A 23,738-nucleotide genomic window follows, 5' to 3' on the forward strand; every position below is an offset into this window, starting at 1 on the left:
GGTGTGTATGAAGACAGAGCACTCACATACATTAAATATATGAATAAATAAATGTTTTTTAAAAAGAGAGAAAAAGAAAGGAACTATGTTCTCTCTTGGTCTGAGAACATAGTTCAGTAGGCAGAATGTTTGCTTGCCTAGCATGCCATGGGTTTGATCTCCAGTACTGTGTATAGTGGTGTCTTCCTATATTCTCAGAACTCAAGTACTCAGGAAGGGGTCATCACTGACTACACCCTTTTGTAGTGTGAGGGCACCCTGTTCTAGAAGACATCCCTAACCTCAGGCAACATTACCCAGGGATGGGGCGATTGTGATGGAATCTTCCCGTGTTCTTGTAAGTAATCTCCATACTTCCCTCCATCATTCTCATCTTTTCCCACCTCCCCCAATCCCTGCCACTATCTTCTCCATTAGCCAGGTCATGAACCAAGTAGCACTGTGGTGGGTTTTGGTCAAAGATCACCTTTAATGAGCTCTCCTAACATTTGTACCTGCATCAGAAGGGCTGGTAAACCAGACAAACGAACTCTTCATGCTACTTCTTCCCTCTGGTTTTATTGTTTGAGTATTTCCTCAAATCCTTTCCAGATTTCCATTTGATTTTAGTACATTTTGAAGATGGGTTACCACTCTACCACTCTTTCCTTTTTTTTTTTTTTTTTTTTTTTTGGAGACAGGGTGTCACTACATAGCTTTGACTATCCTAGAACTTCCTACATAGACTAAGCTGGCCTCAAACTTACAGAGATCTGCCTGCCTCTGTGCCCCCGGAGCACGAGGATTAAAGGCATGTGCCACCACACCCACTCTCTTTTTAAAGTTTCATACAATTGTTGAGCTTCAAAAGTGTACTCTGTAATCTGGGCTGGGCAAGTAAATTGATTGGTAAGCCTTTCCCCAGCTTTACAAATACACATTCTTAAAAACTACGAATGTGGCAAGTGGGTGGTAACACAAGTCTTTAAATTTTTAAAAAATATTTATTTATTTATTTATTCATTCATTCATTTATTTATTATGCATACAGTGTTCATTCATTCATTCATTTATTTATTATGCATACAGTGTTCTGCCTGTATCCCTGCAGGATGGAAGAGGGCACCAGGTTTCATTAAAAATGGTTGTGAGCCATCATGTGGTTGCTGGGAATTGAATTCAGGACCTCTGGAAGAACAGCCAGTTCTCTTAACCTCTGAGCTATCTCTCCAACCCATGTCTTTAATTAAGACCAGCATTTAGGAGACTGCTGTCACATGAAGGGGAACTGTCACTAAACTGCTTCTGCACCAACTTCCCAAGTTTGGTTCAAACTACCCTACATTAGCAAAAAGTCCCCAAATAGCTTCTGATGTTAAACAATACATTACATAGAGCATTAACAGAGTTGTTCTCTACCCCACAAATCACAGTCAAGTTTCCAGCATTTGGGAAAACCACAGAGGTCAGCACATCTGGAGTGCATTGGGTGAGCCTTACTCTGGGAAAACCACCTCCACGGTATACTCTTTAGGTAAGTAGCGGTTACTGGTTACCCAGCATATCACCATCAGATTCTAAACACGTTAAACATATGTAAAGTCTCTTCATCCTATTGTTATTCTATTACTTAGGGCACAAAAGCCTTTTGTAATTACAAAAGCTGAACTAAACTTTGAATACTGTTGTATTTTCAGAATCCTAAAAATGTATGAGGTTTTTGTTGATATGGCAAGCGGAATGACCCACTGGGAATCTGTGAACCTGTCTTTTCCATCACTGCAAAGGGGATTTTGCAGGTGTGATTAAGTAGTTGAGATGGGGAGATTATCCTGGGTTACCCAGGTGAGTCTAAAGTAAATCACACAGCACACAAAAGAGCTAGAGAAATACAGAGGTAACAACAGAAGTCAGAGACAAGATACTAAATTGCTTAGCATACTTGGAAGGTGGGAGAAGGGATCATATTTAAGGAATGTGGAAGCCTCTGGAAGCTTGAAAGGTTAAGGTAGTAAATCTCCTGGAGAGCCTCCAAAACTTCCTGGAACACAGCCCTTTTTGGCTGTAGGATGACATTCAAGTGAACTACAATACTGCTATCCTTACAACCCACCACACGTGTGATAAATTTACATCAATTCAGCCTGTGGTAATCTGCCTGCTTGCCCTCACTACCATGCCTCTGAGGCATTCCTTCACTGGTGTTAGAACCTTTCTTCAGGATTCCAACATAGATTGAAGATCAACCGAGACGTACGTCTAGCCTTGTAGACTAAAACACTACACGATTCTTGGCTTTTCTATCAGTAGTCAATCACTGTTGAGCCAGTTAGTTTACAGTCTGTAGGCCACTCTAATAAATCACCTTTTAATACAGACTCATTCTACCAGTTCTATTCCTCTAGAGAACTCTTAAGACCACAGCAGAATCACCCTATTTCCCAAGTCATTTTATTTACAGGATTCTTCTGGTATTCTTTCCTTTGCCCAAATAACTTAGCTTAAGTTTTATATCTTAAAAAAAAGAGAGAGAGAGAGAGAGAAAAACATGCCAGGCTTGGTAAGGCTTGCCTTTAATTCTAGCACTCGGGAGGCAGAGGCGGGCAGATCTCTGAGTTCAAGGCCAGTCTGGTCTACAGAGCAAGTTCCAGTTCTGTTACACAAAAGAAACCCTGTCTCAAAAACAAAAAACAACAACAACAAAAAAAGAGAGAGAGAGAGATACATTGAGTAAAAACAGAGCCAGTGAGTAAAGGACTCGCTACAAAGCTGAGAGAGGCAAGGCTTCCCCCACCTTGTCAGCTGGAGCCATCTTTGATTTAATGTGAGCATGTGTGGAAACAATGCTGGATCTGCTGGAAGAGCAGTCAGTGCTCTTCACTGACGAGTCATCGCTCCGTCCTAACAATGCTGTTTTAAATATCTTACTAAAACTAAGAAGTGGCCAGACAGTGTAGAGCAAGCCTTTAATCTCAGCACTTTCGAGGCAGAGGCAGATCTGTGAATTCGAGGCCAGCCTGGTCTACAGAGTGAGTTCCAGGACAGCCAGGACTGTCACACAGAGAAACCTTGTCTTGGAAAGTCAAAAAACAATGAAACAAAAAACAAAAACTAAGACGTGACAGGGCTGGAGAGATGGCTCAGCAGTTAAGAGCACTGGTTGCTCTTCCAGAGAGGATCGGGGTTCAATTCCCAGCACCCACATGGCAGCTCACAACTGTCTGTGAATCCAGTTCCAGGGGATCTGACACCCATGCACATAAAATAAAGTTAAAAAAACAAACAACAAAACAACAACAAACTCTAAGAAGTGACAACTGAAAACAGAGACGTCTGACTCGAGAAAAAAAAAAAAGGACCCAGGGAAGGGATTCTATGATGGAAGCAAGAAGTATTCTCATCTTTTTCTCTTTTCTTTTCCTTTCAAGTGCTGGAAATTGAACTCTGGGGCTCACATGTGCCAGGCAACTGATCTACATTTGACTATTTGTCAGCTATTTTATTTTTTATTATTTTTATTTTATTTTTGAGACGGAGTCTCACTAGCCTTGGCTGCCATGGAACTCACTATATTGAGCAGGCTGGCCCTAAACTCACTCCTGAGTGCTGTTATTAAATATGAACACACATACACATGTACATATATACAATCTATAAATAAAACATCACATCTCTGTTGTGGAGTTAATGTTAAATGCTTGCTTTGAAAAACACATTTACTAACACTGGAATGATACAAAAAAGATTCATATGGCCCCTGTGCAAGGATGACATGAGAATTTGCAAAGCATTCCATATTAAGAAAAATAGAGGGGCTGGAAAGATGACTCAGCGGTTAAGAGCACTGGCTGTTCTCCAGAGAAACTGGGTTCAATTCCCATTACCATGTGGCAGCTCACAACTGTCTGTAACTCCAAGATCTGACACCCTCACACATACATACATTCAGGCAAAATACCAATGCACATAAAACAAAAGTAAATAAATTATTAAAGAAAAGGGGAGGGGGGACTGGAGAGATGGCTCAGAGGTTAAAAGCACTGGCTGCTCTTCAAAGGTCCTGAATTCAATTCCCAGCAACCACAGGATGGCTCACAACCATCTATAGCGAGATCTGATGCCCTCTTCTGGCGTGCAGGCACACATGCAGGCAGAACACTGTATACATAATAAAAAAATAAATATTAAAAAAAAGCGAAAAGAAAAATAAAAATGTCAAGACAATTGAAATCTGAATGATGCCTGAAAGGGAAAAAGGAGTTATGTGTGAACTAAGCTATCATTACTAAAAATTTCAAAGCTCAAATACTACTTATAGAAGTTTTCTAACTTGAACTTCTTTATTGTTGATAACATTATTTATTTACTTAATTGTGTGTGTGTGTGTGTGTGTGTGTGTGTGTGTGTGGGCATGTACGTGCCACGGAACAGTGTGTGTGTAATCAGAGGAAAACCTGTGGGAGTCAGTTCTTTTCTCCCCCCATGTGGTCCCTGAGGATTGAATGCTAGTGTTCAAACTTGGAAGCAAGCATCCTACCCAATGACCCATCTTACTGGCCCTAGCATTACTTGACTGATTGATTGATTGATTTGGTATGAAGCCTAGCTTTATTTATTTATTATTGGGTATAAAGGTGCTACGATGGTAATAGTAATCATAGGCAACTTGTGGAAGTCTGTCTTCTCTACTTCAATCAGGTAGGTCCTAGGAATCAAACTCAGATTGTCAGGTTTGGCAGAAAGGTCCCTTCCCCAACAAGCTATCTTCCTGGCTCTAACTACACTTTTAGTTTTTTACATTTACTTAGTGTCTGTGTTTATGAACTTGCATGCAAGTGCCACAACTCATGTGTGTAGATCAGAGGGCATCAGCTGGTTCTCTCCTTCCACCATGTAGGTCCTGGGGATAGAACTCAGGTCCCCTCGGGGCTTGGCAGCAAATGACATTACCCACTAAGCTTTCACAGTGGTTCCCTATTAATACCTTTTTCTTTTCTCCTTTTTTTGGTTTGAGACAGGGTTTCTCTGGGCAGTCCTGGAACTCACTCTGTAGCCCAGGCTGGCCTTGACCTGAGATCCACATGCCTCTGCCTCCCAGGTGCTGGGGTTAAAGGTGTGCACCACCACTGCCTGACTTAATATTTTCTTAAACTGGTGACATGGCATGGTGGCTGACAACTGTAATTCCAACACCTGGGAGGCTGAAGTACAAGGACTGCCTCACATTTGAGGCCCATTTGTACTGCATAGTAAGTTATGGTAGCCTAGGCTACAAAGAACCTGCCTCAAAACCAACCTACCAACCAACCAACCAAACACTACAACACCCACACAGCAGTGAGTTAGGCATGGTGATACATATAACCCCACTACTCCAGAGGTGAAGCAAGAGGATTATAAATTTGAGGTCAGCTTTGGAAACACAGACTATGTCTCAAATTTGAATAAATGGATTGCAGACGTAGCTCAATTGGTAAACCACTTGTCTATCATGTGTGAGGCTCTGGATCCCAGCACTAGAAAGATTTATTTTGCAATTACATTTTATATATTTGTTTTCTGAAAAGGGGGGCATATATGGAGGTTGGAGGGCAACATTCAGGAGTCAGCCCGTCTCCTTTCACCATGGGGGCCTGAGGGTTCAACCAACAGTCACTAGGCTTAGAGACAGGCTCCTGTTATGCACTGAACCATCTCTCAGCCTTTTTCTGTTTTTTTTATTTTTATTTTTGAGACAGGATCTTGCTATATAATCCTGGCTACCCTGGAACTTGTTATATAGAGCTCAAAGGGCTACCCCTCTTCCCTAGTGCTTAGGTTAAAGGTGTAAAACATCATTTTTTTTTTGAGACCAGTGTTATGTAACATTGGCTAGCCTGTTCTTCAATACACCAGGCTGTCCTTAGAGACAGTCTTCCTGCCCAAGCCTCTGAATGCTAGAATTACAGATATGAGACACCATGTCCTGCCTCTGATAAATTTTTTCTTATAATAATTTGTGTGAAGGCATGCATCTGTGTGAGGGAGATTGGGTGCATTAGTGCCAAGGAATGCTTGTGGAGGTCAGGGAACAGCTTTGGTTATTGTCTTCACCTCCCACCTTGAAATCGGGTCTTTCTGTTGTTAGCCAACTGTGCTGGCTCGTTTTATGCCGATCTGACACAAGCTAAAGTCATCTGAGAGGAGGAACCTCAGTGAAGAAAATGGCTCCATTAACTGAGCTGTAGGTAAACCTGTAAAGCATTTTCTTAATTAGTGATTGGTGGGAGAGGGCCCAGCCCATTGTGGGTGGTGCCATCCCTGAGCTGGTGGTCCTGGGTTCTATAAGAAAGCAGGCTGAGCAAGCTATGAGGAGGAAGCCAGTAAGCAGCACTCCTCTATGGCCTCTGCATCAGCTCCTGCTTTCAGGGTCCTGCCCTCACTTCCTTTGATGATGAACTGTGATCTGGAAGTGTAAGCCAAATAAACCCTCTCCTCCTCCACTTGTTTTTGGCAATAGTAACCCTAACAAAGACACCACCGAATATGCTAGGCTAGCTGGTCCACAAGCTTCCAGGACGTTCCTATCTCTACCTCACGTCTCAACGTAGGAGCACTAGGATTATCCAAGTGCTACTATGCTCAGCTTTAAAAGCATTCTGGAGACTTGAACTTCATGCTTACATGACACGCACTTTACCCAATGAACTATCTCCCCAGCTCTGATACAGAAAAAAAAGAAAAAAGAAAAAAAAGAAAAGACAAACCTAAAGGGCTGGGGAAATAGCTGAGTGGAAAAAAGTGTTTGCAGTCAAGCCTGAAGACCTGTACTGGACTTCTGGACCCACATGGTGGAAGGACAGACTACTGCAAAGACAGACCACTGTAAATTGTCTCTCCAGCACACATCATGATCACTTGCAGTGGTGGCGCACGCCTTTAATTCCAGCACTCGGGAGGCAGAGCCAGGAGGATCTCTGAGTTCGAAGCCAGCCTGGTCTACAGAGGGAGATCCAGGCCAGGAATCAAAACTACACAGAGAAGTCCTGTCTCGAAAAAACCAAAAACAGAATTTGGAGATTGCTCAGGATAATAAAAAGGGTTCTAGGTTTAAATTTTAGTTTCAAAAAAACTGTGCTTAAACATCCTCATACTTTTTATGACATATGCATATTTAATGCATATTTAAAACTACACTGCTCAACATGTTGCTTCCTCCCTTAGTATTTAAACACCAATTTGCTGTATTTAAGGAGTTCCTTAAAGCTCTGAATAAAAATCCAGGCTAAGAACCATTGCCAAGGGAGAGGTGAGATAGTTCAGCAGGTAAAGGGCCTTGTTGCCAAGTCTGCCAACCCGAATTCCATCCCCAGGACCCACAGGATGGACGCTGAGAACCAACTCCTCTGATCTCCACACTAGCACCGTGCCTTGTGTGCCTGCACATATCCACAAAAGAACTGCAATAATAAAGAGCTGTGATGGATAAGTAGGGTACAAACGGGGAGAGTTGCGTAGGCTTGTATCCCACAACTGAGGAGGTATTTTATTTTATTTTGTCTTTTGAGACAGGGTTTCTCTGTGTAGCCCTGGCCGTCCTGCAACTCACTCTGTAGCCCAGGCTGGCCTCGAACTCAGAGATCAGCCTGCCTCTGCCTCCCGAGTGCTGGGATCAAATACGAGCGCTACCACCGCCCGGCGTAGAAGGTTTATTTTAATGTAGCGTACGAGACAATTCATTACATCATCTCCATACTTCTTAGGTAAAGGACCTCCTAAGTCACCTTCCAAACTGCCAATCTCCCCCAAAAGTTCTGTTTTGGAAGCGGTCACTTCCGCCGCTACTAAAGGAGTCCAGCCCCTCCCTCTTAGGACACGAGCGGCCCAGGCTAGACGACGACCACGACGCGGAGGAGGAGACCAGAAGTCATGGTTTCTTACTTTTCCAGCTATTCACACGCTAGGCAGCCCAGTGGACATGAATGCGCTCAGCCACCTCTCAGGAACCGCCACGCACCCGAGCGAAGGCCCGGCTCCTCACGCACTGGAAGGCGTGCGTGGGTGGCGTGCGTGGGTAGCGTGCGTGGGCGCTCGAGCGCCAACGGCTCCTCACTACTGCCCCCCCCCCAAGGTGGGGGGGGGGCTGGCCCACAATCCCTCGCGAGGGCGGGAGAAGCCAGGAGGAAGCAAGTGACGGGGACCCAGCTAGCAAGAGCCAAGGGCTCTATTCCTAGGGTGCGGGCACACAAGGAGCCTCCCACGACACGTCTCTATGGTTCTCGCAGCGAGAAACTGGCGACTGACCAGGGTTCGGTTGCTGCTGCTTCAGCTACGTCCACCTAGGGGGATGATTTCTACTAAAGACTCGAGGAACCCATGAAACAGGCCAGAGCGAGGGCAAGAAACTACCGGGCCTCGCATCTCCAGCCTCGCTTTTTCACTGTCAAGCTCTACCCTTGGAAAGGGAACCCCCCGCCCCAAAGCGCTTCGGCGGAGTCACATTGGAAGACCACGCTGCAGCGTGGACACTGGTGGGATGACCCCTGCAGCAAGGCCTCGTGAGGCTAGGCCGCGCGAGCCCCGCCCCTTCCGCTGTGCGCATGACGTCACGCGGCGTGGCCCGGGGCGGGCGGGGTTTGGGCCGCTGGGGCTTTCGCGCCTCCCGCGCCACGTCACTGGGCGCGGAGGCGCCGCGCTTTCAAAATGCAGCGGGAATTCGTGAGTTTCCCGCTGTCGCCCGCGGTGCGCGTGAAGCTGGTGGCTGCAGGTTTCCAGACTGCCGAGGACATCCTGGAGGTGAAGCCGTCTGAGCTCAGCAAAGGTAACGGCTCCCCGCGGCCAGCTGGTGCACCGCGGCCGCTCGGCGCCGCCTCCATCTTCGTTTTCCCGCCACCGCGTTCACGACGTAAAGCTGCGCTTTGACTCCGCCTCCTAAATTTTGTGGTTGGAACTGTGTGGAGAAAACGTTTACTGATTGCTTTCTCTGTCCCCGCGCCTCCTGGATGCTTTGAGGACTGCTTCACCTATGCTCGAAGGAAGTCTCTTGGACCAGGGTGTCTAATCTATAGATGAAGGAACCAATTTTTCATCTTGAGGTTTCATGATAACTGAGTTGGGTAATAGTGGCTCTAGAATTGGAAAACAGAAAAGCCATGTAGTAGTCGCTGTTCCAAGTTCCTGGGTGGGGGATGGAAATTGAATTCGAGAAATAAAGCATTAGAGTACGACTGGAGACACTTGGGGTTGGGGATTTAGTTCCGTGGTAAAGCAAGGCCCTGGGTTCGGTCCTCAGCTCTGAAAAAAAAAAAAAAAAATAGAGACACTTAAGTGATAAAAGGAATAACCCATTCCCTTAGACCAGGAGAAAGCCCTAGAAAGACGACAACCTTCATAATTCACGGAATACCCCAAACATTTTTTCTCAGAGCTCTTCAGATTACTTACAAGTGGGAACCACTGCATCCTTAATGTACACAAAAGTAAAGCTGGCTGTGGTCATCTACTGTGCCGCTAATACTATGCACACAGCTCTTGGCTGTTCACCAAAGAGGGCAGAATGGAACCTGGTTGGGTTTTTTGTTTTTTGTTTTTTTAAGTGTTCGGTATTGAACTCAGGGCTTTGCAAATGCTAGTTAAGTACTCTACCACAGAGCTACACCCCAGTCGTAATTTTGAGTTTTAGTAGCAGGAATGATGCTAACAGGGCAGTAGCTGAGAAGTAGAGAGAGCGCTAACTAGCCCCTCGTGCCCAAGGCTCTGGCTTTGAGCCCCAGCCACTAAATAAACCTTGAAATTAACGCGATAATTCATCACAGAGTTAGACCTTTGGTTGCTTTTGAGACAGGCTTCTCTGTGTAGTCTTGGCTGTCCAGGAATTTGCTCCTAGATCGGGCTGGCCTGTCTAGTAGTGCTTGGATAAAGGTGTGGGCCACCACATTCGGCTGAGTTAGACTTTTAAATCTCTAATGTCAGGTTTTTTTGTTTTTTTTGTTTTCAGAAGTTGGAATATCTAAGGAGGAAGCATTAGAAACTCTACAAATTGTAAGAAGAGAATGTCTCACAGATCAACCAAGATGTGCTGGGACCTCTGTGGCAGACAGGAAGTGCACAGCACTGAAACTTCTTGAGCAGGAGCATACCCAAGGCTTCATAATCACCTTCTGTTCAGCACTAGACAACGTTCTTGGGGGTGGAATACCCCTAATGAAAACGACAGAAGTTTGTGGTGTACCAGGTGTTGGAAAAACACAGTTATGGTAAAATAAGGATGTTCCCTACTTAAGGATAGACTTAGAATTTTATGTAACTAATAGACTGTTGTGCTGTGAGTTTGTAGTCAGAATACTGAAAAGGATATGTTACTACTTCATGCATCAAACAATTAGCTTATCGTTCATATTATCTCAGTACCCCATCTTGGTAAATGGATAGAATGGTTTTGAAATAAAAAATGTTTCTTTTGTAATATAACGTGGTCACTAGAGTAAGCAGATACTCTCCTAGTTAGTTGGCTCCTGAGATATATTTGTCAAATATTTAAAAGTTGATTTATATATGATAAAGAATTCTGAACCAGGCTTGGTGACATACTCCTATAATCTTATCACTCAGGATACTGAAGCAGGATTGCTGTAAGTTGGAGGACAGTATGGACTATATAACAATTATTAGACCAGCCAGAGATACATAGCAAGACCCTGTCTCAAAAGGGAGAAAATATAAAGCATTCAATTCCTAGAAACCTAAAAACCACTAGGAGTTCCTTAATCATAATTTTGTGCAACACCTTAACTATAATCTAGGCATGTATTTATTCACATGTATTTGGAGCTATGTAGAGTCAGCCATCTCTTTTGCCTTGGGGTACTATGTTTGTATTTAGAAAACTTTTGATGGTCTAGCTGATGATTATGTGTGGTTTACAAAAGACATTTTAGATGGTTGTGATAATGATTTGGTCATGTGACTGATTTCTTGACAGTATGCAGTTGGCAGTGGATGTGCAGATTCCAGAATGTTTTGGAGGGATAGCAGGTGAAGCAGTATTTATTGATACAGAGGGAAGTTTTATGATTGATAGAGTGGTAGCCCTTGCAACTGCCTGCATTCAGCACCTTCATCTTATAGCAGGAACACACATGGACGAAGGTAAGTTAACACATGGTACTCCTGTACAAGAAAGACGATTTCAGTGAGAGATTGTCCCAAACTTGAAGCTTATGACAAGTTAAACTCTAATACTTTTGTTGCAAAATGATATACAGTACTCTTTCTGTAACCTAGCTCTCTGATCCTTTAGCCTCAGTCTCCAAAATGCTGGAATGATATCTGTGTCATACCCAACTTAGCAGCCATTACTTTTTTTGAGTTTTAATTTTGTGTGTGTGGTTTTTCAAGAGGGGGTTTCTCTGTGTGATAGTACTGGCTATCCTGGTACTCTATAGACCAGGTTGGCCTCAGACTCAAAAACATCCACCTGCCAAGCCTCCACACCCAGCACAGTTCACATTCTTAACCACTGAGCCGCCTGTCCAGCACACTAGTCATTACTTTTATAAATAACTGAAAAGGACGGCTCAGCAGGTAAAGGTGCTTGTCACCAAGCTGCTAATGTGAATTTGATCCCTAGAACCGATGTGGTAGAAAGAGAGAACTCCTGGAAGTTGTCCTCTGACATCCACAGATGCACTGTGGCATTTGCATAAGCATGCACACATCCAGTTCATTCAAAACAAAACAAATTCTATTCTCTTGTTAGAAGATGTCTTTTCAGTAGAGACCCTGGAAAGGTAGAAGACAAAATAATTCTTCTGTTTAAGATGTCTTACTCTGTCACAATCTATACTTGAATAAACACCTTAAAAACTTGCTGTATGTGCAATAGATGTACTGAGGCACTGGGATGTGAAGTTTTTAATGATTGGTGTATGATTAAAGTTTTTTGCTAACTTAGTGTATATTGGAAGAAGCTGGAGTTTACTAACCTGGAATCTAGTTCCCAGGATATACTGCTATGTGCCTGAGGCTGACCTTGAGCTGGAGCCTCCTGCCTCCTTTCCCCACCTGCTGGGATTACAGGTGTGAGCTACTCATTTCTTTGGTCTTTTGTTTTGTTTTGTTGTTTATTTTTGCATTGTTGGGCTAGTTAAACCTAGAGCCCTGGAAATGTTAGTCAAGCACTCTCTCACTGAGCCTCATTTCAGCCCCTGTTCTCTGTGTGGATCTCTGTGTGTTCTCTTTGTGAGTCTGGGCCTGACCCAGGGCCTTGCACCTCCAACTCTGGCCCCCTGTTGGCTTTGTTCTATAATGTTAAAGCATAAGTACATTTTTATTTGGCTTTTTGAAGCAGGCTCTTACTCTGTAACCCAAACTGGCTTGGAACTCACTGTGTAGCTCGGGCTGGTCTGAAACTCACAAGTTAAAGAGTTTCTGACATTTATTGAGCTGGAGAAATGGCTCAGTGGTTAAAAGTACTGCCTGTTCTTCCAGAGGTCCTGAGTTCACTTCCCAGCAACTATATGGCAGCTCACAACCAACTATAATGGGATCAGTGACCTCTTCTGGTGTGCAGACATAGATGCAGACAAAGCACCATACACATACATACATCTTTAAAAAATGCTATCATTGGATTTAGTGTGTATGTATATGTGTGGAGATAGAGGAAAACTTGAATTGTTTTCTCTTCCACTGTGAGTCCTAGGGATTGAACTCAGGTTATCATCTTGTCAGTCATGAAATATATCACAGGGCCTGAAGAGAGAGTTCATTCCTTAAATGAATTCTTTAAATTCCTCTTGCAGAGGACCTCGGTTTGGTTCCTAGGACCCTCGTGGCATCTTACAACTGTCCATAGCTTCAGTTCCAAGGGGTCCAGTGCTGCCTTCTGGCCTCTGTGGGTATAAGGTACACACAAGGCGCACTTTCATACCAGCAAAACATCTAATAACATTAAAATATTTTTTGAAAAATACATTTTAAAATGCAGTAATTAGTTTCTTACTTTATTTTCTTTTTTGTTTTTGGGTGTTTTGCCTGAATGTAGGTATATACTGTGTGAGTACAGTGCCTTTGGAGGCCAGAAGAGGGGTATCAGATCTCCTCAGACTAGAGTTACAGTCTGTTGTGAGCTGCTATGTAGGTTCTAGGAATCAAACCCTGACTGCTCTAGAAGAGCAGCCAGTATTCTTAACTACTGAGCTATCTTTCTAAGCACTCTTCCCCCCTTTTATTTTTTGACATTGTCTCCATATAACTGGCTGTCCCAGAACTTTCTATTTAGACCAAGGTGGCCTTGAACTCTAAACCATACTGACTTTTTAAGCCAGTGTTAAGATTTCGTATTGTTACTACTTAAAGGTCAACTGATAGTATTAAAGGGAAAATATATTCCATTGGAACATTTTTCCTTTGAATTCTCTTGTGTTTCTTTTGTTTGTTTTGTTTTCACAACAGGGTTTCTCTATGTAGCCCTGGCTGTCCTTGAACTCACTTTGTAAATCAAATTGGCCTTGAACTCAGAGATCAGCCTGTCTTTGCCTCCAGAGTGCTAGGAGTAAAGTCATGAACCACACCCCCAAATGTTGGTTGTTTTTTCTCTTTTGGGGGACCTACCACCCAACTCCCAAATAAATCACACAGGGAGGCTTATTCTTACTTTTAAATGCCCGGCCTTAGCTTGGTTTCTAGCCAGCTTCCCTAACTTTAAATTATCCCATCTATCTTTTGCCTCTGGACTTTTATCTTTCTCTATTCCTGTATACCTTTCTTTGTTCCTTACTCTGTGACTTGCCGTGTAGCTGGGTGGCTGGCCCCTGGAGTCCTCCTCCTTCTCTGGCTGCTACTTCTCCCGCTCCCAGATTTTTCCTTCTATTTATTCTCTCTGCCTGTCAGCCCTGCCTATCCTTTCTCCTGCCTCGCTATTGGCCATTCCACTCTTTATTAGACCATTAGATGTTTTAGACAGGCAAAGTAATACAGCTTCACAGAGTTCAACAAATGCAACATAAACAAAAGTAACACACCTTAAAATACTCTTCCCCGACACCCTAACCCCTGGCTTTTCCTTTGAATTTTTTTTTTTTTTAATTGCCTGCATGTATGTCTGTGTGAGGGTATCAGACAGTTGTTAGCTGCCACCTGGGTGCTGGGAATTGAACCTAGGTCCTCTGGAAGAGCAGTCAGTGCTGTTAACCACTGAGCCATCTCACCAGCTCCTCCTTTGAATTCCGAATTTGTATTCTTCAAAAACAAGAAAGAGAAGCTTCAGTTGTGATACTTCTGTTCAGTGGAAATCAATAACTGGAGATACGAAAAGATAAACAGAATCTAGTTTTATTTTGTGAGTAAACAGTCCCTAGTACGTTACACATAAAATCAAAGATGATAAAATGAGTTTCGTATTGAAATGAGAAACTAATTATTGCATTTTAAAATATTTTTTAAAAAATATTTTAATGTGATTGGGTGTTTTGTCTGCATCAAAGTGCACCATGCCTGTGCCTGATGCTCATGGAGGCCAGAAGGCGGCATTGGACCCCCTGGAACTGGAGCTATGGACAGTTGTAACAGTTGTAAGCTGCTGTGAGCGTGCTGGGAACCAAACCTGGGTCCTCTGCAAGAACTCTTAATGAAACAGTCGAAAACATAAAACAATAGATCAGCCTTCATCAAGTCACAGTTCACAGTGATTTTTTTCAGTTGTTCTGGTATCTTCTAGAAATTATGCTGTTTTTTTCAAGGATACAAAGCCCATCTATGATTGTCAGACTATTAGAAAAAGAAAAACGAAACTTTTAAGATTGTTTTGTTGTTTGTTTCAGACCATCAGAAAGCCTTGGAGGATTTTACTCTTGAAAATATTCTTTCCCATATTTATTATTTCCGCTGTCATGATTACACTGAGCTGCTGGCACAAGTCTATCTCCTTCCAGATTTCCTTTCAGATCATTCAAAGGTATGGATCAGAGTAGGGAAACAATGTGTTTGACAGTGTTGATAATACAAAAGTAAACAGCAGTGTAGTATAAACTTGATGCCAGTTCAGAAGTCCCTCTGTCCCTGCTCTACAACTTATTTATTATACTCTACTTATTTTGCATATATTCACCTTTCAGAATATATGTTCTTGTGTATAGGTTTTGTTTTTTTTGTTTGTTTGTTTGGGTTTTTTGTTGTTGTTGGTTTTTTTGTTTTGTTTTGTTTTTGAGACAAAGTTTCTCTTTGTATCCTTGGCTGTCCTGGAACTCACTTTGTAGAACAGTCTGGCCTTGAGATTCACCTGCCTCTGCCTCTGGTGTGCTGAGATTAAAGGTATGGGTCACCCTACCCAGCTGACCTTGAATTCTAATCATTCTGTCTTCACTCAAGTGCTGGAATACAGGCTTTTGTTACCATATTCAGCCTGTTTAATTATTATTATTTATTTATTATTATTTATTTATTTTTCCAAGACAAGGGTTTTTTTTTGTGCAGCCCTGGCTGTCCTGGAACTTGTACTGTAGACCAGGTTTACCTCAAACTCAGAGATCCGCCTGCCTCTGACTTCCGAGTGCTGAGATTAAAGGTGTGTGCCACCATACCTGGCATTTGTTCTGTTTTTTTTTTTTTTTCTTAATTTCAATTGGTTTACCTCTCCTTACTCACTCTGTCTGTCTGTCTATCTATCTAATCTATATGTGTCTATATCTGTCTATCCAATGTATGTGTGTATGTGTAGCAGAAATCTTAGAAGGTCTTATTAATAAAAATAAATCTAGGGGGCTGGAGAGATGGCTCAGAGGTTAAGAGCACTGCTTGCTCTTCCAGAGGTCCTGAGTTCAATTCCCAGCAACCACATGGTGGCTCACAACCATCTGTAATGAGATCTGGTGCCCACTTCTGGCCTGCAGACAGAACACTGTATACATAATAAATAAATAAATCTTAAAAAAAACAAAAACAAATCCTGGCTGGGTATTGGGGTGAATGCTGGAACATCAGAGAGGCAGAACAAGCCACAGCCACCTCACCTTGCCAATTCCTCAGCTGATCTGTTTCCTCAGACTGGAAGCCTCTGTGTCCTCATCTGAATGGCTCTCAGCTGAACTACTGCTAAAAGCCTAGAAGCTTAACCAGTTCTAGTTCCTGGTCCTCACGCCTTATATACCTTCCTGCTTTCTGCCATCACTTCCTGAGATTAAAACCTCTTGTTACCACGCCTGACTGTTTCCAGTGTGGCCTTAAACTCAGAGATCCAGCGGGATTTCTGCCTCTGGAATGCTAGGATTAAAGGTATGAGTGCCACCATTTTCTGACTTCTATGTCTGTCTAGTGGCTGTTCTGTTCTCTGACCCCAGATAAATTTATTAGAGTGCACAATATTTTGGGGAACACAATATCACCACATGTGTGTATATATGTATCTATCTATTTATTCTACTATCTCTTTATCTATCCAATCTGTTAGTCTCTTTTATCTGGGACTCGAATTAGAGTCTAGTCCATGCTAGGCAAGGGTTCTACCACAGATTCTCAGCTACTATTAGACTGTTTTGGTTACTATAGCTTTTTTTTTTTTTTTTTTTTTTTTAAAGATTTATTTATTATGTACACAGAAGAGGGCACCAGATCTCATTACAGATGGTTGTGAGCCACCATGTGGGTGCTGGGAATTGAACTCAGGACCTCTGGAAGAGCAGTGGGTGCTCTTAACCTCTGAGCCATCTCTCCAGCCCCTACTATAGCTTTTTAGTACATTTTGAAATTAGAAAACATGAGTCCTCTAACTTTGTTCTTTTTCAAGATTATTGTGGCTGTTTAGGCTCTCTTGCAATTAGTTTTCTGTTACTGTGCTGAAACACCATGACCAAGGCAACTCACAGAAGGAAGAGTTTACCTAAGCTTTTGGTTGCAGAGGGTTAAGAGATAAGAGTTAATTGAACCACAAACAGGAAGCAGAGAGAAGGAACTGGAAATGGCACATGGCTTTGAAACCTCGAAACTTGTTCCCAGTGATGTACTTCTTCGAGCAAAGCTACACCTCCTAAGCCTCGCCAAACAGCACCACCAACTGGGAACCAAGTATTCAGATACTAGACTCTATGGGGACATTCAATCAAACCCACCATACCATAACAATTTTTTTGTTAATTTTTTTTATTTTTGTATATATGGGCATTTTGCTTGCATGTGTGTCTGTGTACCATGTGTGTGCAGTGGCCACACAAGCCTGAAAGAGGGCATTGATTTCCTGGAACTGGAGTTATAGAAGGTTGTACACTGCTGTGTGGGTGCTGAGAATTGAACCTGGGTCCTCTTATCTGCTGAGCCATCTCACAGCAACAAAAATGAAACTAGAACTGTGCATGTGCATGTCATATAGTATTCAGGTAGCCCATGCCTTTAATCCCAGCACTTGGGAGGCAGAGCTAGGTGGATCTCTGTGAGTTCGAGGTCAGCCTGTTCTACAGAGCAAGATCCAGGACAGGCACCAAAACTACACAGAGAAACTCTGTCTCAAAAAATATATATATGTGTGTGTGTGTATATGTGTGTGTGTGTGTTCAGGTAATGTTTAGTGTAGGATCATTGGGTGAATACTTTGCAAAAGAAAGAAAGCCTTTGAAGGCTGGAGAGATGGTTCAACGGTTAACACTGGCTGCTCTTCAGAGGACCTGGGTTGGATTTCCAACACCCACATAGTGGCTCACAACCATCTGTAAATTTGGTTCTAGGGGATCTCTTGCCCTCCTCTGGCCTTTACAGCCACCAGAACCAAGCATGGTACACATTCATACATGGAGGCAAAACACTAATACACATAAAATAATAAAGTGAATTTTAAAAGAAAACCTTTGAAGAGTTAGAAATAAGCCCGAGGGTGAGGAATATAGCTCAGTAGTAGAATGCTTACCACGTATGTGCCACAGATTTAACTCCAACATTATAAAAGAAAAGAAAATTCTAATACTCATTTTTCTTTAATTTGAGATAGTCTCACTGTATAGCCCAGGCGGGCCTGAAATTCATGACCCTCTTCTTACCTTTACCTTTTTTGTGCTGAGATTACAGGTATATACCACTGTGCTCTTATTTTTAATTATGCAAGTGACTGGAGACCAGAGGAGGGCATTGGGATCCCCTAGACAGCTGGAGTTATAGGAAGTTGTGAACTGCCTGACATGGGTACTAGGAACTGAACTTGAGTCTTCTGAGCCATTTCTCCAGCTTCATCAAAAATGCCCAGCTGGCTAGAATTCTTTTTTCTTTTCTTTCTTTCTTTAAAAAAATTTTTTTTTATTTCTTAATTTTTTTGTTTTGTTTTGTTTTAGTTTTTTTAAATTTGTTTATTTGTTTATTTGTTTATTTATTATGTATATAGCATATGTGACTGCAGGCCAGAAGAGGCACCAGATCTCATTACAGATGGTTGTGAGCCACCATGTGGTTGCTGGGAATTGAACTCAGGACCTCTGGAAGAGCAGTCAGTGCTCTTAACTGCTGAGCCATCTCTCCAGCCCTTGTTTTTGTTTTTTGAGACAGAATTTCTCTGTGTAACAGCCCTGGCTGTCCTGGAACTCACTCTGTAGACCAGGCTGGTATTAAACACACAGAGATCCACTTGCCTCTGCCTCCCAGAGTGCTGGGATTAAAGGTGCCACTGCACCCTACTCGATGCCTTTCTTTTGTAAGCCCTCGATTTTAAGATTTATTTCTGTAATGGAATATGCTTTTGGGATGCCATTTTTATTATTGTAATTCTAACTCAGAACCTGATTTCATTCTCCTGTGTTTAGGTGCGGTTGGTGATCATAGATGGTATTGCTTTTCCTTTTCGTCATGACTTTGATGATCTGTCCCTTCGTACTCGACTACTAAATGGCCTGGCCCAACAAATGATCAGCCTTGCAAATAATCACAGGTTAGCTGTAAGTATTATTAATCAATTAATTTTATAGTTAGGATTGTATGAAATATTAATGTCTAGCTTGGCAGTGGTAGTTGTACATACATTCCCAGCACTGGGGCAGCAGACGCAGGTGGATCTCTGAGTTCAAGGCCAGTCTGGTCTACAAAGTGAGTTCCAGGACAGCCAGGGCTACACAGAGAAACCCTGTCTCAAAAAAGCAAAACAAACAAAAATTAATGTCTAAATTTATACATATTTTGCATGAGTAAGGATAAATAACATGAACATGGTTTTGGGGGTTTGTGGTTGTTATTGTTGCTTGTTGGAAACAACCTGGATAAATAGTCTGAAATGTGATATGTAGTCTGTCCGTCCTTGAACTCATTATCCTCCTGAATACTGACATTACAGACATTTGTTATTGTACAGTGCTTTTAATGGAGATGGTTTATGGAAAAGCCAAGGTTTTTTTGTTTGGTTGGTTTTTTTTGGTAATAATAGTGATTAGACACAGAGCCTCAAGCATAGTAGGCAAGTGTTCTTTAGAGCGACTGCCTAGGCCCTAGAACCATTAGATTGGAAGTGTGAAGGGAGAAGTGCATAGTGCAGAGCCGAGGAGTGCAGTGTTAGGGTTAGCCAGTGATTCCCACTCTGCAGCCACCTCCGCCCACTGACAAAGTGCTCTTGTCAGAAGAGAGGTGGGAGAGAAGATGCTTTGACTTAGTGTTTTTACCTTTCCAGGGAGTTGTTAGCATGTGCCTATGATACACCAAACGTAAATAAAGAACTTTCTCTATAAAATTTAAAACATACACACTTTCTATGCGGTACATAGACACAATGGAGTACTTACTACTCAGCAGAGAAAAACAATGACAGCATGAGGTTTGCAGGTAAATGGATGGAACTAGAAAAAAACATCCTGAGTGAGGTAACCTAAACCCAGAAGGACAAACATGGTATGTACTCACTCATAAGTGGATACTAGATATAAAGCAAAGAACAATCAGACTGCAACCCACAGAACCAGGGAGGCCACATAGTTTTACTCAATTACTGGGCAAGCCTCAATGAAACATTTCACTATTAGGATAAGAATTTGTACTGTATCAAGCTGATAATAGGAAATTAAACAAACAAATAAATAAATAAAACACATACATTTTCTTTACGTTTCCAGATCTTATTCTTAAATTATATTTTATTTATTTTGTGTTCATGTACATGTGTGGTTGCATGTGCCATGGCACTTACATGGTCAGAGGACAACTTACAGAAGTCAGTTCTCTCCACTATGGGGGCCCAGAGAGCAAACCTACATTGTCAGACTCCATGGAGAAGTCTTTACCCACTGAGCCATCTTACCAGCCCTCTTGCCATATTCTTTTTGCCAAAGCATAGTGCTCTTTGAATTATTTCTTACTGTTAATTGGAATTTAGCATTGTTAGTGGTGGTATCCTGAAGATCCCCCAGTAGAGGGCGCTCAAGACAAATAGTCTGCATAGAGTCAGTTCTCTAGGTTTTGGTGGGTTTTTCTTGTTTTGTTGTTTTGCTGCTGTTGCTGCTGCTCCAACTCAGGACTTCAGACATACTAAGCAGACGTTCCTCCATTGAACTTCATACATCTCCTGCCCTATTTTAATTTAGCTCTCTCCATTTATATGTATATAAATTTTGGATTGTGTGTGTACATGTAAGCCCATGTACAAGTGGGCATGGGCCTGGGCCTGTGGAGGCCAGAGGTCAACATTGGCTGTCTTCCTCAGTCGCTCTCCACCTTATTTTTAATTTTTTAAAATCTTTTATGCGTGCATGTGTACTACACCTGCATGTATGTTTGTGCACCATGTCCATGCTGTGTCCAAGGAGGCCAGAAGAGGGCATTGGATCGAAGACTGGAATTAAAGATGGTGGTTAGAAACTAGAGTTTTATTGTTTTGTTTTTTCAGGGCAAGGTCTCATTTAGGTCAGATTGGCTTTAAACTCACTATACATCTGAGGATGACCTTGAACTCGATCTTACTCTTTTTTTTTTAAGAAAAGGTCTCACTATGTACCTCTGTCTTTCCTAGAACTCATTCCACCAGGCTAGAATTAAACACAGAGATTTAGCCAGGCATTGGTATCTCAGGCCTTTAATCCCAGCACTCCAGAGGCAGAGGCAGGTGGATTTCTGTGAGTTCAAGGCCAGCCTGGTCTACAGAGTGAGATCCAGGACAGCCAAGAAGAGAAATCTTGTCTTGGAAAAAACAAACAAACAACAACAGCAAAAAAAAAAAACCCCACAGAGATTTATCTGCCCCTGCCTCTTGCCTCCTAAGTGCTGGGTTAAAGGCATGTACCACTATGCTTAGCTGTCTTACCTTTACAGTGCTGTGACAAAACACTATGACCAAGGCAACTTACTTATTTTTCTTTAATGCTTTTAAATTTTATTAAATGGAATACTTTATTTATTTATTTATTTTTGTTTTTACATCCCTACCAAAGTTACCCTTCCCTCCTGTCCTCCCAGTCCTTCCCTGACCAAGGCAATTTATAAAAGAAAACATGTATGCCAGGTGTTGGTGATTTAGGACTTTAATCTCAGCACTTTCAAATTTTCAAAGAAGTGAGCATATCCCCCTCATCTCTTCCCCTTACTTCAGAAAGAATTGTATTTTTAAAAGGTTACTTAATTTGTATGTGTTTGCCTGCATGTATGTTTGTGCCCCACATGTGTGCCTGGTGCTGGAGGAGGTCATAAGAGGGCATCAGGTCTTCTGGAACTGAAGTTATAAATCAGCTTCTCAACTTGTGGGTCGAGACCTCCAAATTATCCAAAACCACAGATATTTACTTTATGATTCATAACAGTAGCAAAATTACAGGTATGAAATAGCAATGAAAATAATTTTGTGGTTGGGGCCACCACAACATGAGGAACTGTGTTAAAGGGTTGAAGCACTAGGAAGGTTGAGAACCTCTGTTAGAGGTTGTTGTGAGTCATCATGTGAGTCTGGAAATTGAATATGGGTCCTGAATTTGAGTCATCTCTACAGTCTCTAATATATTTTCTTTTAACTTGTTATATTCAGAATATTAAGCTCATAGGACTGTTTACATACAACTTGTTGTTTGTTTGTTTTTTTTTTTCAAGACAGGGTTTCTCTCTGTAACATCTCTGGCTATCCTGGAACCAGCTCTATAGACCAAGCTGGCCTCAAACTCACAAGTGCTAGAATTAAAGTCATGTGCTACCACCACCAAGCATATCCTAACTCTCTTATGTTTTACTTTTATAGGTTATTTTAACTAATCAAATGACAACAAAGATTGATAAAAATCAAGCATTACTTGTCCCTGCATTAGGTGGGTAAATGAAGTAGATAAAACATTTTTGTTGTAATGTTTTCCTACCTTTTCATGTGTTTGAATACTATAAGCTTTTAAGTAGAGGCTGCTTTACTCACTGACACATCTGATCACTGAGCACAGTGTCCTGAGATGCTGACCTACCATTTCATAATTTAACAGACATTTATTGAGTACCTACTATCTGGCAACTATGTTAGAAACCTGAGAAGTAAATATTCAAAATAGGATTTTAGACATTAAAACCTCAGTCTTGCTGTGGAGTGTTCTGTATGGCAAATGTGTTGCTAATTAGTTAATAAATAAAACACTGATTGGCCATTGGCTAGGCAGGAAGTGTAGGCGGGACAAGGAGGAGAATAAAGCTGGGAAGTGGAAGGCTGAGTCAGAGAGACTGCCAGCCGCCACGATGAGAAACAATGTGAAGATACCATACCGGTAAGCCACGAGCCATGTGGCAAGGTATAGATTAATGGAAATGGATTAATTTAAGCTGTAAGAACAGTTAGCAAGAAGCCTGCCACGGCCATACAGTTTGTAACCAGTATAAGTCTCTGTGTTTACTTGGTCGGGTCTGAGTGGCTGTGGGACTGGCGGGTGGCAGAGATTTGTCCTGACTGTGGGCCAGGCAGGAAAACTCTAGCTACACAGTCTTGCTGGGTGGTGGTGGCACATGCCTTTAATCCAGCACTTAGGAGGCAGAGGCAGGTGGATCTCTGAGTTTGAGGCTAGCCTGGTCTACAGAGAGTTCAGGACAGACAGGGCTACACAGAAGCCCTGTCTCAACAAACAAACCCCTCAATCTTGGGGGCCTGAGAGATGGCTCAGCCATTAAGAGCACTGACAGCTTAAAATGAAACATAAATTTTAAAAAGCCCAAACCCTCAGTCTTAGGCAGGAAGGAGAATGAGTCTATTTAAATACACATCATACTAGTGCAAACAGGTATATTCCTAATGTGATTTTATTAGAACACAATACTTCAAGAGCTATCTCTACTGAAGTCCAGTAATACTCAATATGCCAAACATGATAAAGAGCTGTAGCCCCAGCTCCTCATGAGGCTGAAGTAGGAAGATCACTTTAGCCCAGAAGTCCCAGGCAAGCCTGGACTGCATAATGAAATCTCCATGATGGCATGTCTTTAATCCTATCACCAGAGGTAAAAGCAGGCAGAGTTCTCTTATTTCAAGGCTAGCCTGGTCTACATATCGAGTTCTAGGCCAGTTAGGACCAAATGAGACCCTGTTACTGGGTGTCAAAAATACACAGTAGGCCTTATGGAGTGGGAGATTGGTAATACACTGAAACTGTAACCTGTCCATGAAACAATAGAGAGTAATGATTTGCATTGCTTTCCTAGATAATTAAAGCTCTGTCACTCTTAGGATCTCTTACTCATATCCTGCAGGTTTTGAAACCAAGAACATTTCCTTGGTTTGATTTGTTTTTTTGTTTGTTTGTTTTTGAGACAGGGTTCTCTGTGTAACTTTGGTCGTCCTGGAACTCACTCTGTAGACCAGGCTGGCCTCAAAC

General features: G+C 42.2%; 1 protein-coding gene and 1 non-coding gene across 6 annotated transcripts in view; both read left to right on the forward strand.

Moving 5' to 3' along the window:
* The first annotated feature begins 3,677 nt into the window (after positions 1–3,677).
* On the forward strand, positions 3,678–3,781 carry LOC128123526 (U6 spliceosomal RNA). Its single transcript, XR_008222705.1, has one exon. It is a non-coding gene; the product is annotated as a U6 spliceosomal RNA (small nuclear RNA).
* A 3,877-nt stretch (positions 3,782–7,658) lies between these two features.
* Rad51c (RAD51 paralog C) overlaps positions 7,659–23,738 on the forward strand; it is a 33,701-nt gene continuing 17,621 nt past the window's right edge. The window contains exons 1-6 of one of the 5 annotated variants that reach the window (XM_052758176.1): positions 7,659–8,779; positions 9,956–10,214; positions 10,940–11,106; positions 14,781–14,914; positions 18,735–18,866; positions 22,133–22,199. In XM_052758176.1, the coding sequence (XP_052614136.1) occupies positions 8,662–8,779; positions 9,956–10,214; positions 10,940–11,106; positions 14,781–14,914; positions 18,735–18,866; positions 22,133–22,199 (877 nt within the window). In that variant the 5' untranslated portion in view covers positions 7,659–8,661. The other 4 variants (XM_052758180.1, XM_052758179.1, XM_052758178.1 and 1 more) reach the window with 4 other exon arrangements.

This window comes from Peromyscus californicus, unplaced genomic scaffold (assembly GCF_007827085.1).
Source record: "Peromyscus californicus insignis strain IS unplaced genomic scaffold, ASM782708v3 Scaffold_3__1_contigs__length_106647218, whole genome shotgun sequence".
NCBI classification, from domain to species: domain Eukaryota; kingdom Metazoa; phylum Chordata; class Mammalia; order Rodentia; family Cricetidae; genus Peromyscus; species Peromyscus californicus.